Source organism: Fonsecaea pedrosoi (assembly GCF_000835455.1).
Source record: "Fonsecaea pedrosoi CBS 271.37 unplaced genomic scaffold supercont1.1, whole genome shotgun sequence".
Lineage (NCBI taxonomy): Eukaryota > Fungi > Ascomycota > Eurotiomycetes > Chaetothyriales > Herpotrichiellaceae > Fonsecaea > Fonsecaea pedrosoi.
In genome coordinates, this window is record NW_013550615.1 from 1,406,448 (window position 1) to 1,423,146 (window position 16,699).

The 16,699-nt window shown below is 52.1% G+C and overlaps 8 protein-coding genes across 8 annotated transcripts; 5 read left to right on the plus strand and 3 right to left on the minus strand.

The window, feature by feature from the left end:
• Positions 1–61: 61 nt before the first annotated feature.
• Z517_00502 (citrate synthase, mitochondrial) lies at positions 62–1,579 on the plus strand (the record flags this gene model as incomplete). The annotated part of the gene is made up of 3 exons (XM_013433467.1): positions 62–163; positions 225–1,340; positions 1,391–1,579. The coding sequence occupies 3 exons, from the start codon at positions 62–64 to the stop codon at positions 1,577–1,579; spliced, it is 1,407 nt and encodes a 468-aa protein (XP_013288921.1).
• Positions 1,580–2,494: 915 nt separating this feature from the next.
• On the plus strand, positions 2,495–3,569 carry Z517_00503 (mitochondrial DNA replication protein YHM2; the record flags this gene model as incomplete). The annotated part of the gene is made up of 3 exons (XM_013433468.1): positions 2,495–2,717; positions 2,787–3,459; positions 3,515–3,569. 3 exons carry the CDS (start codon positions 2,495–2,497, stop codon positions 3,567–3,569), a joined length of 951 nt encoding a protein of 316 aa, XP_013288922.1.
• Positions 3,570–5,618: 2,049 nt separating this feature from the next.
• On the minus strand, positions 5,619–6,822 carry Z517_00504 (cysteine synthase; the record flags this gene model as incomplete). The annotated part of the gene is made up of 2 exons (XM_013433469.1): positions 5,619–6,634; positions 6,690–6,822. 2 exons carry the CDS (start codon positions 6,820–6,822, stop codon positions 5,619–5,621), a joined length of 1,149 nt encoding a protein of 382 aa, XP_013288923.1.
• An 869-nt stretch (positions 6,823–7,691) lies between these two features.
• On the plus strand, positions 7,692–9,616 carry Z517_00505 (dihydropyrimidinase; the record flags this gene model as incomplete). The annotated part of the gene is made up of 3 exons (XM_013433470.1): positions 7,692–7,727; positions 7,809–8,407; positions 8,548–9,616. The coding sequence occupies 3 exons, from the start codon at positions 7,692–7,694 to the stop codon at positions 9,614–9,616; spliced, it is 1,704 nt and encodes a 567-aa protein (XP_013288924.1).
• A 619-nt stretch (positions 9,617–10,235) lies between these two features.
• On the minus strand, positions 10,236–11,879 carry Z517_00506 (glutamate-tRNA ligase; the record flags this gene model as incomplete). The annotated part of the gene is made up of 1 exon (XM_013433471.1): positions 10,236–11,879. The coding sequence occupies one exon, from the start codon at positions 11,877–11,879 to the stop codon at positions 10,236–10,238; it is 1,644 nt and encodes a 547-aa protein (XP_013288925.1).
• Positions 11,880–12,167: 288 nt separating this feature from the next.
• On the plus strand, positions 12,168–13,172 carry Z517_00507 (ribosomal protein L1; the record flags this gene model as incomplete). Its single annotated transcript, XM_013433472.1, has 2 exons — positions 12,168–12,454; positions 12,509–13,172. 2 exons carry the CDS (start codon positions 12,168–12,170, stop codon positions 13,170–13,172), a joined length of 951 nt encoding a protein of 316 aa, XP_013288926.1.
• Positions 13,173–13,288: 116 nt separating this feature from the next.
• On the minus strand, positions 13,289–14,176 carry Z517_00508 (uncharacterized protein; the record flags this gene model as incomplete). Its single annotated transcript, XM_013433473.1, has 2 exons — positions 13,289–14,107; positions 14,159–14,176. The coding sequence occupies 2 exons, from the start codon at positions 14,174–14,176 to the stop codon at positions 13,289–13,291; spliced, it is 837 nt and encodes a 278-aa protein (XP_013288927.1).
• Positions 14,177–14,570: 394 nt separating this feature from the next.
• On the plus strand, positions 14,571–15,974 carry Z517_00509 (uncharacterized protein; the record flags this gene model as incomplete). Its single annotated transcript, XM_013433474.1, has 1 exon — positions 14,571–15,974. The coding sequence occupies one exon, from the start codon at positions 14,571–14,573 to the stop codon at positions 15,972–15,974; it is 1,404 nt and encodes a 467-aa protein (XP_013288928.1).
• Positions 15,975–16,699: the final 725 nt, after the last annotated feature.

The window sequence follows — 16,699 nt, forward strand, 5'->3', positions numbered from 1 at the left end:
CCCTTGACGTAGCATTCTTCTTGACCTTCTTTTGCTTCGACTACCTCGTGTTGTTACTATCATGGCCTCCTCTCTTCGCCTAGGGAGCTCTTTGCTCCGTTCATCAACCAGACCTTTGGTCCAGAAAGCCGCCTTCAATGGCGTGCGCTGCGCAAGCACCCAAGTGAGCTATTCGAACTGACTTTGCTGAGAGCTCCCTGACTAACACCTCCCTCCTTCTTTAGTCCCTAAAAGAGGTCTTCGCTGCTAAACTCCCTGGCGAGATTGAGAAAGTCAAGAAGCTGAGAAAGGACTATGGCTCAAAAGTCATTGGCGAAGTTACACTGGACCAAGTCTACGGTGGTGCTCGAGGCATCAAGTCTCTAGTCTGGGAGGGTTCCGTGCTTGACTCAGAAGAGGGTATCAGATTCCGTGGAAGGACTATACCTGAATGCCAGGAAGTGCTCCCTAAGGCTCCTGGAGGCGAGGAGCCTCTGCCAGAAGGGCTGTTCTGGCTTCTTCTGACCGGCGAGGTTCCCAGCGAGCAGCAGGTCCGAGACCTGTCTGCCGACTGGGCAGCTCGATCTGATCTTCCCAAGTTCGTCGAGGAACTCATCGATCGTTGTCCCAGCGACATGCACCCAATGGCTCAGTTTTCGATTGCCGTTGTTGCACTCGAGCACACCTCGGAGTTCGCCAAAGCCTACGCCAAGGGCATCAATAAGAAGGACTACTGGTCATACACTTTCGAGGACTCGATGAACCTCATTGCCAAGCTGCCCACGATTGCTGCGAAGATCTACCGTAACGCATACAAGGATGGCAAGGTGGCCCCTATCCAGAAAGACAAGGACTATGGCTTCAACTTGGCCAACCAGCTTGGCTACGGCGACAACGCTGACTTCGTTGAGCTTATGCGTCTCTATCTCACCATCCACTCTGACCATGAGGGTGGTAATGTCAGCGCACACACCACTCATTTGGTCGGAAGCGCTTTGAGCTCTCCTATGCTCTCCCTTGCTGCTGGTCTCAACGGTTTGGCCGGTCCTCTCCACGGTCTGGCCAACCAAGAAGTCTTGAACTGGCTCACCAAGATGAAGGAGAGCATTGGCGATGATCTCAGCGACCAAAAGATCACCGACTACCTGTGGGAGACCCTGAACGGTGGCCGTGTCGTTCCTGGCTATGGTCATGCCGTCCTCCGCAAGACGGATCCCCGCTACGTGTCTCAACGCGAGTTCGCTCTTCGCAAGCTCCCCAATGACCCCATGTTCAAGCTGGTCAGCCAGGTCTACAAGATCGCCCCTGGTGTTTTGACAAAGCACGGAAAGACCAAGAACCCATACCCCAACGTTGATGCTGTAAGTTGATCATTGGAACCAATTTTCGACTGCGCTAACATGTGAACTAGCACTCCGGCGTCCTCTTGCAATACTACGGATTGACCGAAGCCAACTATTACACTGTCCTCTTCGGTGTCTCGCGCGCCCTGGGAGTCCTGCCGCAACTTATCATCGACCGTGCTCTCGGTGCACCCATCGAGCGCCCCAAGTCCTTCAGCACCGAAGCCTATGCCAAACTCGTGGGTGCTTCATTGTGATCTGGACATGAAGAGCGGGGGTTGTACAATGCAAAACATACTTGTACGTCTAAACGGGACAAGGGGATAGGACAATGCGAGGTCGGGTCTGGTCTAGGGTGAATCTGTTTCGCCGTTCAATTACGCCATTATTTAATTGACGAGCGTTGTTGGATGCGAATACCATATTTTACTTTGTGCCCATCGCCTGCCAATCCGCCACAAGTATTCTACGTGCCCAGATGCCGTACACCCTTTCGTAGAGCCCAGTGTTAAGGAGCCATGGGGGCCGCGGTGTCTTTGCGAGACATCGTTGCGTGGACTGTGCGACGTAAAATTTCCTGAAACTTTTATTTTCGGATGGTTGAGAAGCGCGTTGGCGGCGTTGGGTGGCCCTAGGAGGCTAAAGGAGGCCGGCAGACCCACATTTTAGGGAGGCGGCGTCCGAAATCTAGGGGCGATGCCTGGAAGGATGGAGCTTGGGGGTGAAATGGAGGCTCCGGCCACCTCAGCTAAGAGACATGTGTCCGCTCAACACGCCGAACGCCTAAGCCACTAATCTGCTTTTGGCCCGAATGGGGGTTTGGTCGAGGCGCCTGCGCCGATATTCTACGGGATGGTCAACTCGTCCTTCTTCGCCGAGGGAGCTGAACAAAACCATCTCGGACTTGTGGTGACTGCGATCACTGTCAGACCAATTCCTACTCGTACTCTTGTGTCTTTCTTAAGCTCCGCTGCTTTTTTGGTTGTCTCTTATACTCCGGACAACGAGCTACGTACCGCAATAGCCATTTCGTGTCTGTATCTTTGCATCATTCACACCGAGGCAATCCCCCTGTCGCCCAGCAGTACCTCCCTCCCTCTCATTAACCCTCAAGGCGACGAAGCCGACCTCATCCCTTGGTCAGGGTAGACAAGCTCGCATATCCGCCAACAATGTCCGCAGAAGCAGTTCTGGCACCTGCGCCTGCAGCGCCCAAGATTGAAAAGAAGCCCGTCAAGTTCAGCAACCTTCTACTTGGCGCTGGTCTCAATATGTTCGAGGTCACTACACTGGGACAGCCTCTGGAGGTCGTCAAGACCACCATGGCCGCCCACCGAACTGACACGTTCGCTGGAGCTATGTCGCGGATATGGGGACGTGGTGGTGTTTTTGGATGTAAGGCACAAAGCACCCAATTCTACCCTGGAGAAGACCTCGGCTGATTTGATCTCTCGAAATGCATAGTCTACCAAGGTCTCATCCCGTGGGCCTGGATCGAAGCCTCTACCAAGGGTGCTGTCTTGCTCTTCGTCGCCTCCGAGGCTGAATACTACGCAAAGACCTTTGGGGCCAACAACTTCCTCGCCGGGATCACGGGTGGTATGGTCGGTGGCATGGCCCAAGCCTATGCAACCATGGGTTTCTGCACATGTATGAAAACCGTGGAAATCACCCAGCACAAACTGGCCGCACAGGGTGTAAAGCCCCCCTCTACGTTCACGACTTTCGCAAACATCTACAAGAAAGAGGGCATCCGAGGCATCAACAAGGGTGTCAACGCCGTCGCCATTCGTCAAGTCACCAACTGGGGCTCCCGTTTCGGTCTTTCCAGACTCGCCGAGTCAGGTATCCGGAGATTCACGGGCAAGGAGAATGGAGAGAAGTTGAATGCGGGAGAGAAGATTTTGGCCAGTGGTCTCGGTGGTGGTCTGTCCGCCTGGAACCAGCCCATTGAAGTCATCCGAGTCGAGATGCAAAGCAAGTCCAATGATCCTAATCGACCAAAGAACTTGACCGTCGGGAAGACGTTGAACTACATCTACAGCACCAACGGTCTGAAAGGCCTCTACCGTGGTGTCACTCCCCGTATCGGACTGGGTATCTGGCAGACAATCTGCATGGTTGCCCTGGGTGATATGTATGCTGGTCCCCTACTGCTATCATTCTGGACTGATATGCTAACCTCTGAACAGTGCCAAAGAAGCCGTCGAGAAACTCACCGGCGAGGCGGTCACCGCAAAGCACTAGGCGACACGCCACTATTCTGGGTTAGGAATCCAGTTGCAGCAGCTTGAATGGATCCCTCAAGTTGAGCGGGGATGAGGACGGGCACGTAATGTCTTTGGGAGGCATCAACGCCCTTCTCTGGGACCTTCTGCACGCATTCGTTTGCCCTATGCAGATGAAAGGTGACTGATTCTAGTTTGGCGTGTGCTGGCGTTTCTCTTCTACCCTGAACGACATAAAAATCTTAGCCGGTTTTGGGTTACCTCTTGCTCTTATTGTTTTGTTTGCTTTTGATTGCCTGGACATGTCACAGCATTAGCTAGTCTGTGAGATGTCAATCAAGGGGATGGAACATAGACGGTGGTTATATCAAGTGGTCCTCGGGCAACAACGGGAGATGGGGACCTATGGACTATGGATGCGCTCGAGGTTCGCTTATTCTATAACGAGTACCCTCGTACTCGACGTTCCACAGAATGAACAGACCATCTTGCACAGGGGACACGACGAATACAAAAGCGTCTTTTTTTTCTTTTGCAGAAATCTCTACCCTTGTACAAGTATGTCTTTAGTGCAGAGTGTAGACCGATATCGCCAAACAACAAAAACGACGACGACGAAACCTCGGGCCGGGAACGCAGGTAAAATACCTGATAGTCAGAAGGATTGATTTCTTGGGAATCCACTCCCTCTTCCCGCCCAGACATTTCTTTGTCCGTCGTTAACCGCCAACCTCAAAGCCGCCGACCGGTGCCCTTTTGCTTTTACTTTTGTGTTGGGTTTGTTTTTTTCTTTTTGCGCGTCCCGATCTTCGGCGAGGGGGTTTGGACTTGGGACTTGGTGTTAGGACTTGGTGCTAGGACTTGGTGCTTGGTACTGGTATGGCTATGAGGTGGTACTTGGTACTTTGGTACCCGGCATGTGGGATTTTGGTTGGGTTGAGTACCTTGTACCTAGTACCTAGGTTGCGAGGTATGTTGAGTTTCGTGATATGCATGTGCATGTGGATTTCCTTCTTCCTCTTTTCTTTTTTTGGGGCGGGCTTGGCTTGAGAGGGTTTGTGTTGGGTTCTGTTGGTGCCTACATAGGTAGAAGGGAGTTGAGGAAGATGGGAAGTGCATACAGTAGGTACTTAACCTCGTAAACTCGTAAATGTCATAATGTGATGGAAAATAAGGAAATACGGGATAATGATAGGGAGAGGGGGAGAGAGATGGTCAAAATTCGTGGCTATGTTCGTCGTATACACAATAATACCCTGTCCTCAAGTGGGCTTCATCCACAGTACGACGACAAACCAGCAAGGAGCTCGTCATTCCCTTACTGTCAAAAACATCCGTGGTCGACAGCCTTGTCGTGCTGGTTCCTGGGTGCTTCTCAACGGGAGCTTCGCTTTCACCATGCCGCCATCAACGGCAAGCCTGTCCATCGCAAACGCTGCTCGACTTCTGGCGCCGCGCAATCTCACCCAACAAGTATGCTGCCTATCACCCCAGCCTGTTGATCAAAGTGGCTGCTAAGGCGCATACTCAACTCCCCACCACGACTTTTTCTGAGCTCGGAGGTAATTGGCTAACCTGACATTCTCAAACAGCTCCACCTGCACTGGGCGCTGTATCTCCGAGTTCAATAACGCCGGCTGTGGTGAATACTTCGTTGAAGAGTGTGTATCAACGACTTCAACCGTCACCATCTCCCGATCGGCATGGATGATGTCTGGATGATCAAGTGTACTGACGTCTTTGCAGAGTGCATCCTTCGGAAGAATCGCCATCGTACCAGCGAAAGTAGGTCGAGCATCGAGAACTTCAAGGACCTGACGGTCGAAGGCTTATCGCGTTCGAACTCGGATCCTTGGGAGTGTCTCTCGAAATCGGAAGGAATTGAGCAGTGGAAAGGCCGCGACCTAATAGTCTGATAGCAGGCCTCGTTTGTCGTTAGCTCGATAGACATGGCGACCATTCATAGAATGGCATTGTGGTCCGTAACAGTGATTCTCGAGTAGATGATGACGAGGGGGCGTTCGCCGCCAAATAGTTCGGACTTGGCTGGATGTTGTGTCCGACTATACTATGGCAATACCACGTATTTCTGCAAATGCTGGGGTATCGCTTCTCTCAGATTCTTGCTTTTGAGCCACTTGTCGCTAAAGAGCCGATCCGCATATCGATATGCCCCGTCGCACAAGACAGTCACAACCGTATGATTGGGTCCCAGCTTTTCCGCGACCTCTTTCGCAGCGACAACGTTCAGCGCGCTGCTGGCTCCAAGATATAGACCTTCTTCATCCAAGCAGCGGTATACCATGGCAATAGTCTTCTCGTCGGAGATATTTAGCGCTCCGTCAAGCTCATTGACTTCCTGCTTCAGGTTGTCCGTCACACGACCTTGGCCAATGCCCTCAGTGATGCTGCTGCCCGTTCTTTCTTTGAGCTGGCCACCAGAAGTGATGTACGAATAGAGAACGGAACCGGGAGGATCTGCCAGAAAGCATTTGACGGAATTATTGCTGACGTCCTTGAGGTATCGAGTCACACCAGCAAGGGTGCCACCAGTTCCAGTCGCAGAGGTGAATGCGTCAATCTTGCCGTCGGTCTGGGCCCAAATTTCTGGCCCTGTCGTGACAATGTGTGCCAGACGATTAGCAGTATTGTCGAATTGATTGGTCCATACAGCACCGTGTTCGGGATCTTCCTTGAGCAGCCTCTCTGCATGTCGTTTTGCTTGCCAATTGTAGTTTTCTGGGTTCTCCCATGCGACAGCTGGAACAGGATATACTTCGGCGCCCAGCAGTCTCAGAAGGTCGATCTTGCCTTGTGACTGGGTGTTTGGCATGTAGATGACCAGTTTGTACCCCCTTGCTCGGCAGACGTGTGCCAGACCAATACCAGTGTTGCCGGCAGTCCCTTCGACAACGGTGCCCCCAGGCTTCAGCAGACCTCGCTCTTCTGCATCTTTGACAACATATAAAGCCGCGCGGTCCTTGACACTGCCGCCGGGGTTTTGGAACTCGGCTTTACCAAGGATGTTGCAGCCGGTTTCGGCGGAGAGCTTCTGTAGTCTTATCAAAGGAGTGTTGCCGATGGCTAGATTCTGGTGAGTACTGGGACCCATGGCTTGAAAGGGGCCTGTGAGGAATACCTCCGGTGAGAGTGTCGACCACCCCTTGAGCTTTGGAGAGACGGATCCCATAAGCATTGACCGACTCGGCAGTTGCCGCACGAGCGGCTGTGGTAGCGAAGCGTCGCACCGACGTCCTCAGAGCGTTAGACATGGCTACAACAATGCACTGCTGGAGAGCGCGAGAATGGAGGAGGAGGGCGACGGGTCTTCCAAGGGGAGCGGATGTGTCTAGATTGAATTGTGAAAATTCCCCAACCAAAGAGCAGCGAGACGATTGTAAGTGTGATGAGCTCCAAAGAAGAAGAAAAATCTCCAATTGCATCATCCAAGCATCCGAGGCTGCTGACATAAGGCGGGCGGACATGACAACAAATGGCACATCAACACCTTTTCTCAGAGTAAAACAAGGCTATACACTCGAGACTACAGTGAACTTTTTGATATGGCATATTTGTCTGCTTCAAACTGATGGGCCTGAACCTTGTGGGAGCCAATAACATGTCTCTTATCCAATTCTCAACATCAAATGACGCGAGACAGAAAGATCCAGAGGGATATATCCCCAGCCATGAGCATAGTCTCCCGTTCTACCCTTCCTTTCCCGTCCACTAACATGAAACTCCTCTACATGATGCGGGATACAGAAGTGTATCGCACACAAACCCCAAAATCTCCGCCGGAAGATCTTTGTTCGACCGGAAAACACCACCACATATCGGACTTATCCGCTAGCTATCGATCGAGTCCATGTCCCTATTGCGATCTATGACCATACCAATGTTCAGAAGCCCAAACTTAACGGCAACCCGTGCAGATGTAATCATTGTACTCTCAAGCACTGTTGGCATCGACTACTGAAAGATTACCAGGAGCCCTTTGAGCTTCTTTGTCCTCGCCCGAGACGCAAGAAACCCCGCCTCGTGGACAATCAGATTGAGAGGAGATTTTGGCCTGGTCTGGAGCAAAGAAAGCCAGGGCCAGACCTTACATACATAACCAGCCTCGCTGAGCTTGAAAACCATGGATCTTGACCTCATCATCCAAAATGCCACCATCGTGAGTCTAGTCCTTGTGACCTAGGTCTGTCCCCATCCCAACTCCATACAAGGCTGAAGACCCCTTTTTTAAATACCAAAGGTTACAGCCACCGAAATCCTCCAACCGGGTCTCAGCATTGGAATCAAATCCGGCCAGATCGTCGCCATTGCCTTTTCTCTCCCAGCCGATGCAAACACTCAGATCATCGACGCAGAGGGCGCGTACGTGACCCCTGGGGGCGTTGACTCCCACGTGCATCTACACCAAGATAATGCCCCAACTGGCGACAAATGGCTCTCAGGATCTCGCTCGGCGCTATGTGGTGGAAATACGACGGTTCTCGCGTTTGCGACTCAACAGCGGACGGATGAGAGTTTGTTTCCCGTGCTGGAAGAGTACCATTCCCGCGCAAGAGGCCAGAGTTATGTGGATTACGGGTTCCATTTGATCCTCACCAGGCCAAGTCCCGAAATCTTAGGCCGGGCGGTCAAAGCAAAAGTCGACGGTGAGCCCAATCCCGGGAATGAGGGAGAGTTGAAAAGACTGGTCGACGAGGAAGGCATCACGAGCGTCAAGTTGTATATGACCTATCCGGTATTCAAATTGGGGGATAAAGACATGCTCGAGGTGATGATGCGGTGCAGAGAAGTGGGTATGACGGTCATGGTGCATGCTGAGAACGCCGATATGATTGATATGTATGTTCTGTTCTCTTTTGGTCCTGCCCAACACAACCTCGCCATCACCTCTATTCCAAAGCTCGTGCCTTACCAGGCATGCCTTCCCGGCTCAGAACCGGCAACAGACCCTGAACATGAATCACTGACAGCGGCGATAGGATAACCACCCGTCTGCTCCAAAACTCCCATACTCTGCCCAAATACCACGCCCTTGCGCGGCCCCAGATAGCGGAGTCGGAAGCCACTTATCGCGCCATTTCGCTTTCCACCCTCACATCCACGCCTATCCTCATCGTCCACATGTCTAGCCCTGCCGCACTGTCCCATGCACGGAAAGCACAATCAAAGTCAATGCTGCCGATCCACGCCGAGACGTGTCCGCATTATATGTATCTGCTGTCGGATAGGCTAGCGACGACCAAATTCCCCGTCATCGACGAAGCCAACGGTGTTCACAGTCATGACCATGGGGATGTCGAGGACGACGAATGGGCAGGCGCACGACACGTCTGCGCGCCCCCCCTGCGCCACGCCGACTCCGACCTGCAGAGCGTCTGGGACAGCGTGAACAACGGGACCATCACGGTGATATCCTCCGACCACGCTCCCAGCCAATACCATCATCCCGCGGGAAAGCGAAAGCCACTGATCGAAGCGCAAAAGACGAACTCGACGCCCGCGTTCGCCCAGATCCCTAACGGCCTTCCCGGCATCGAGACCCGTCTCCCCATCCTCTTCTCCGCCGCGACAGACCCGGACCCATCCATCCCACCGACCAGGAGACTGACACTGCCCAAGTTTGTGGAACTTACCTCGACCAACCCAGCCAAGATGTACGGCCTCTCCGGCCGAAAGGGCAGTATCGCCCCAGGCTACGACGCCGACTTGGTCATCTGGTATCCCCGGCACCACTCTACCACCACCACAACAACAACTGCATCCGACGGAAAAATCAAAATAACAAACGAAATTCTGCACCACAGCATCGACTACACGCCCTTTGAAGGGTTTCGCGTGTTCAACTGGCCCAGGTACGTCCTCTTGAGGGGCCAGGTCAAGTGGAACCGCGACGTCGAGGTCGCTCAGGGGCCCGGCGCGGGCGTCTTGGGAAACCCGAGCGACGGGATGTTCTTGAAGAGGGGGAAAGGTGAGGTGCTCGTCGGAAGGAGTGGGATGGGCAGAGAGCCCGAAGGCATGAAATTCGGGGAGAGGAGTGCGTGGTTGTAGAGTTCTCCCCCCTGGTCGACAGAGTTTCGGTCTATATCACCTATCTCCTATTGAGTTCCGCACCCATTCTGCGCAGTCATGCATCGTGGCTTTACACCGAGGAGCCAGGAAGATCGACTCGGTTGTTAGGTTGGTGTGCCGTAAGCAACGCAGAAAGTCCGAGGAGCGTGGCTATACAAGCGAGGGAGAGAGGGAGAGGGGGAGAGAACATCTACAGAGACCGCGGAGAACCGGGTGTGAATGAGAAGAGACATTCCAGATGAGGAGCCGCTAGATAGTCTATAGAGCTTCAAAAACAGATTCTTTTGTATTTTGTGGTTCGCGCCCTTCTTATCCTTCGTCACTACATGGCAAGCAAGCACAATCTCCGATGATGGGTGATTGCTCATTGCGCATTGCAAGAGGAGAAGATTACCAGTCTATCTAGCATGACCAGGCTTAAGAAGACGCCACAGCATCCCAGGAAGCGATCACAGAATCGTTCTCTGCCGCAGGGCTTGAGCTGTTTGGCCAGGTTCATGACAAGACCCTCTCTATCATTGAAATCATCACTCGTGCTCGTTCATCTGGTTTCCACAGGTATCCAGCTTTTTTCTTCCTCTTGCCCTGTTATTCTATTCTATTCCTTCCCCGTTGGTATCTTGAAAAAGACCCCCTTCGACTCCTTGGTTGGAGCCTTGTCACATCTAAAGTAGCCCTTGCGGTCAAATTGAATGACGTCGTTCTCCTTGACATCCCATACATTGCAGTCAGCCAACGCAGTAGAGGTGAAGACGCTCTTGGGTGTTAGAAAGTCTTCCCAATGTGCTTCCTCCTCCTCTGTCAGCTTGTCCTTGGACAGCAAATGGTCGAAATCTTCGAGTTGGACGGGACAGAGGTCTTGGTCCTTGGAAAGCCACGTGACCTTCTTCTTTGTGGTTTTGAAGTCGCCGTCGAGGTGGAGTTCGAGCTCGAGGGAAGCGACATTCCCCAGTGCGTTGACGCCGTCGGCAATGTCTGCTTTGTCGGTGGGTTTCTCATACTGGATGTCACGAACGTACACGTTTCCCCAGTTCATGAGCGTAATCTCTTCGTCTTTGGCGAATGTCCGGGCATCCTCTTGCTCGATGATGATGCTCGAGCTGTACCATACTTTCTTTTCTCCGAGATCGTACTTGGCGTGTTTGGGTTTGATCTCCGAGTATGGTGTATCTTGTGGGAGACCTTTGACCTTGCAAACAACACGTTTGTCGTCAATCGCGGTATATCGTGCACTCGTCTGATCAATAACTTTCTTATTCATGGTCCAGATGGTATGCCAGTCCATATTAACCACATTCTTGCTGGGTCCCTGACTGACCATGAAATCCCGCAGACCCTCAACAGTCATGCCGCGACGTCGGATACCCCTTACAGTAGGGAGGCGTGGGTCGTCCCAGCCCGATACGATACCGGCGTCCACGAGCTTTGTCAGCTTTCGCTTCGACATGAGCGTGCGCACAAACTGAATCTTGGAAAAAGTCCAGATATAAGGAGACCGCAGATCGATAGCCTTGAGAATCCACTTGTATTGCGCATCTTGGTCGTTGTATTCAGTCGTCCTCAGAGCGTGAGTAACACCCTCGATAGAATCCACAATTGGGCAAGCAAATTGATAGGTAGGATAGGCTTTGTATTTATCGCCCGTTCGGTGGTGGTGGGTCTGGTTTTTTGGACACCGGAAAATCACAGGATCTCGGAGAGAGGCATTGTCGTTGGCATGGGATATCTTTGCTCGAATACACCATCGCTTTCCCTCTTCGGAACCCTTTTTCATCTCCTCGTACCTTGCCAAGTTATCCTCGACGCTGTCGTCTCTATGGACACTGGGCTCACGTGCCATTCTTTGTGCGCTCATCACGTCGGCAGGGGTGTCGTCTGCGTAGGCCTTACCAGCAGTAATGATCTTCACACAGTACTCATCGATTTGGTCAAAGTAGTCGCTTGTGTAAGAGATCACGTCAGGCTCGATGCCCAAAAGAGCGACGTCCTCGCGGATTGCATCTTGATATTCAACGTTCTCTTTCTCAATGTTTGTATCGTCGAACCTCAGGATCAATTTGCCACCCGGATACTGAATGTGAGCAAAGTAGTCATTGAGTAAAGCAGCTTTCGAGTGCCCTATGTGAAGGTATCCTGAAGGCTCTGGAGGGAATCGAGTGACTACGCCTGCGGCGGCATTGGGTAGTTCCATTTGCTTGATTTTTGGGGCCTTCTTGGCCTTGGGCGCATTTTTGGTTGCCATATTAAGGAGTCGCTTGGTGGGAGTGAAGAATACTTAGCGGACGAGGTAGACAGGGGAGAAGCGACTATCTTATGGCAAACGTTGAGTCATTTTGACTGCGGCGTCTGGATATTTCTGCACAGGCTTTGAGCGGGGACATGGAGTGAATCAGCCTTGCACAAACCTGACAAATCCGCCAAGCTAGTGTTCCATTCGCCAGCCTTCTTGTCCCAGACGGGAGCTGCAAAGACTTGTTAGACATTAATTCGTCCCAAGTAGCCATTGATTTGGCTTGCTCCTTGTTTAACCATGGACGTTTCTCGAGGCCTCTCGATGGCTACGAAAAGACTGTGTCGTCTTACGACGTCTTCCTTCCTTGCTCCATTTCTGACACGTGCATCGACGCCATGCATAGCAACAGCTGCTCGAGGCTTTTCCTCTGCCCCAGTCCTGTCCGCGGTGGGCGGTTCTCGGCCTTTATCAGACAAAGAAAAGGCTGCAAGGGAGAAGATTAAGAGAAGGAGGAAGAAGCATAGAGCGTACAAGCAATATAACCTCAAAGACATTGAGCAATTCACTCTGTGCGAAGCAATGAGGTAGGCGAAGACATGCTATCCGACGTGATCAAGGGCATTGTTGACCCGTCACAGATATATCAAAGCATTCGAAATTGGCCGCGAGCCCGACTCGCCAAAATATGACATTCATATCAAACTCCGCACCAAAAAAGATGGCCCCGTGGTTCGCAATGCGATCCGTCTCCCATACCCTGTCAAAACAGACATAAAAATTGCGGTGATTTGTCCCCCCGACTCAACTGCAGCGCAACGAGCGCGAGAAGCCGGCGCCCATGTTATTGGGGAAGAGGAAGTGTTTGAACGAATCAAAGCTGGCAAAATCGACTTTGATCGGTGCATCGCCGTGCCCGAGTCCTTACAGAAGATGAACAAAGAGGGGATACCGAGGATATTGGGACCAAGGGGTCTCATGCCCAATGTCAAGATGGGCTCTGTTGTGTCGAATCCGGGGCCTGCTGTGAGGAATATGATGGGTGGCAGTACATATAGAGAAAGACAAGGCGTGGTAAGGATGGCAGTGGGAAGACTGAGCTTTACACCGGAGCAGCTGCGGGACAACGTGAAGGCATACGTCAACGCAGTGAAGAAAGACGCGGCCGCCCTGAGTGACCAGATTGTCAAGGAGATCTACGAGGTGGTTTTGAGCTCCACGAATTCCCCTGGCTTTTCTCTGAATGGGGATTTCTACAGGCCAGCACCGGGAGCTGCTACTCCCCAACAGTTGGCAGTTGTTTGAAAGGGCCGTTCATTCTTCAGTGTCTTGGTACCGGGGGTATACATCAGGCTCGGCGTACAGGTATCAAAGGATGGAAAAGAGTTGCTCTTCTGCATGCAAGCACCCACTCGGGTACATCACTCTTCCACAGCACCGCGTATCTGTAATAATTTTTGTTTCTTCTTGACCTCGGTTTCCTGTTTGATGGTCATTTCCAGGTCGGAGAGTAAGATCTCTTGGATCTTGCGCATTCGACCTTCTTGGGCCAAGAGGAAAGGGTGCTGTGGACTGTGTTTGCTCGCCAGTTGTTTCAAGATGAGATATTCGTCAGTCGTGTGCTTCAATCTGGAGGGGATGCCATCAGCCTCATCCGAGTTGAATGCCTCGTCAATGTCGTTGGTGGTCGTTTCTCCAATCCACTCCTCACCCCACTGCTCGCCGTCACCATCTTTGACATTAGGTGCGGACAGCTTCGTAGTTGGTGCCGTGATTTCGAGCCTGTCTTCGAGTAGATCTAAGCGTTCCGCAATCTCGAGCAATGCTTGTCCAATGCTCGCCTCTTGTCTCAGCGCCTTTTTCTGTCTCAGTAACTCCGCCACCTCACTCCTTCTTGCGTCAACCTTTTCCCTGACTGCTTTTATGTCTCTCTCGAACCCCAATAGTCCAAGTCGAATGTCCTCTATTTTCTCTTCGCCGCCATACAGCGTGCTTCCTAGCGCAAGGAAATCCTGATAATTGTCATTGACTAGATCGACCAGTTCCTTGTTGAGCGTCTGGCTTAGTTCCCGCAGCTCTGTCTGCAGGTCTTCAAGAGTCTGGAATCGATTGGACAGACTCGACAAAAAGGCTGCGGCGTCAAAGTCTGGAGCGAGGAACGCAGAACGCTCCAATGGCTTGGGGAAGGGAAGAGAGGCATCGTTATCATCAGCATCTGAGCCCGAGTCAGAGCCGCCAAACTGACACAGTCGTTAGGTATTGTCCAAGACCAGGCATGCGAGTGAACACACATAAAAGCGATTGCTCATGATGGCTGTCTTCGGACACTAGGTGGGACGCTCTTCAAAGTCGCATTTGCCATTCTTCAACCTGTTTCCCTCACGTTGTAAGATGTCTCGAGCATAGAGGAACAAGGAGGGGAGGCCTCTCACAAGCGAGGCTTCCGACACGACTGGCGTTCACAGGCCGAGTCCTGTCTTGTCGTGTATGTTGCGTCCACACAAGGAAGTTCATTGTCAAGCCACATGTGCGTTTGGCGGGATTGTGAAGAGGTCGACCTGCATCGGATATAAGCAAAATATGCGGAGTTAAGGCTTCGAAGAAGACGACATTCTCGGACATTCTGTTGTCCTCGTATTGTTCTTTTCAACCACAGTTCGATCCCGATGTATTCATTCTGTCCATAATAACAATACTAGCAACATGGATCTAGCCTCTCGAGGTGCCGCTGCTGTCGAGGATAAGGACTTTCCCCTTGCTGTGTCGCTTTACACTCGCGCGCTCATCGACCACCCTTACTCCCCGGATTATTTCCACCAGCGGTCGCTCGTGTTCACACGTCTCTCGCCACCCCGTTATGACCTCGCTCTGAAAGATGCAGAGTATGCCCTTCTTCTTGCCAAGAAACGTGAAAAGAGGGAGAAGATCCAGGCTGCACAACAGCGACGACTCGTGGCTCTCTACGGCCTCGGACGGTACGCAGATGCCAAAGCGGTTTTACAGATGATGGAGAAATGGAGAACGACCAAATCTGCGCAGATGGAAGGGAAGATGTGGCTAAATAGGCTGGATGGGAAGTTGAAAGATGCTCCCGAGTCTGAGAGGGTGTCGTCGGTGAAGGAATATCCAGCGATCGACCTACCTAGTGAGACACAAATGAAGGAGTGGCTTAAGACACAACTAAATCCGGATGGATCTTTCAAGTTCGACAATGACAAAGACGTCGAGGTCACCGCTCCCGACGCCGCTGCCGATACCACTGGTACCACCAAGCCGAACAACGATGAGACTAAACCCACCGCTGCTCCATTCAAGATTCGACACGAATGGTATCAATCTACCCAAACGGTCACTCTGACACTGTACGCGAAGAATGTCCCCAAAGACGCCTGTGAGATAAATATTCAGGAAGACTCTGTGTCTGTCTCCTTCCCCCACCCGTCTAACCCGTCCTCCACTTTTCAATTCACACTCGACCCGCTCTTCGCTCTCATCGATCCATCTCAAAGCCGGTACGCTGTTCTATCAACGAAGATCGAGTTGACGCTGAAGAAAGCGCAATCGGGGAAGTGGCATGACCTGGAAGGCGTTGCGCCGCTAAAACCAGTGTCTTCCGAAGCAGATAACGGAACAGAGGAAGTGGGAGGTGAGCGAAAGCCAACGTTAGTGTCGACAAATACTTCCTCGCCGGCCACGGCAGTTACACAACCAATTGTGGTGAAGGATAATCCCCCTTCGTACCCAACCTCCTCCCGCCATGGCCCAAAGAACTGGGATAAACTCGCCGACGAACTCCACGCACGAGCCAAGCAGGAAAGCAAGCCAAAGTCGAAAGAGACGGGCAAATCCAATCCGGATGACCCTTCGAAAGACAAGCCTGCCAGCACTTCCGACACCCGTGCAGATCAAGATAGTGACTATGATTCGGAGTACGACGGGGGCGATGCGGTAGACGGATTCTTCAAGAAGCTTTATGCCATGTCGGACGACGACACACGTAGAGCGATGGCTAAAAGCTTCTACGAGAGTAACGGAACCTCGTTAAGCACCAATTGGAAGCAAGTCGGGTCAAAGAAGGTCGAGGAAGTCAAGAGTTCCCATGATTGAGAACGTTGAGGTTTTGGGTTGGCTCAATGTATGACTGGAGTTTGAGATGCGGCAGAGGCATGGCGTGAAGGAGAGTTGTGTGTCCATATGCCACGGCTCGCGACGACATGTGGAGACTGGACGAGGGTGTTTCTGGCGCATGCAGGAGTTTCTGACACACGGATTTGCCAACCAACGAACGACTGAACGAGACATCCCTGTACCAACATCAGCAGCAACAAATCAGCAACGAAAAGGGCACGAGAATGAGACTGAGATGGTGAAACGAGGAACGAGGATGAACCCGACGGATGAACGCAGCCGGTTGTATGTATCAGCAAGAGACAGATACACAGGACAGCGAGTCTCTGGGGTCGGTCAACACGCTCCATCTTACCTCGTAACGGAGCTGTCCTATCCATCCATCCATACCCAGGTGCCGGGAATTGCACAGTGTAATTAATTGTACATGGACATGGAATGCGATTCCGTACATGTAGGGGTACAGTCCAACACAAGTGTGAAATGTATCCAGCCATCCACCCACCCATTCAATCATTTCATTCATCTCTCCCGCCTCAAGCATCTGTTATGTGTATGCCGATTCTTCCTCTCTCTCTCTCTCTCTCTCTCTCTCTCTCTCTCTCTCTCTCTCTCTCTCTCTCTCTCTCTCTCTCTCTCTCTCTCTCTCTCTCGCTTCACCCTGACTCCTCGGGGCTGCCTCCTTTGCGCCTCCTTACCTTACA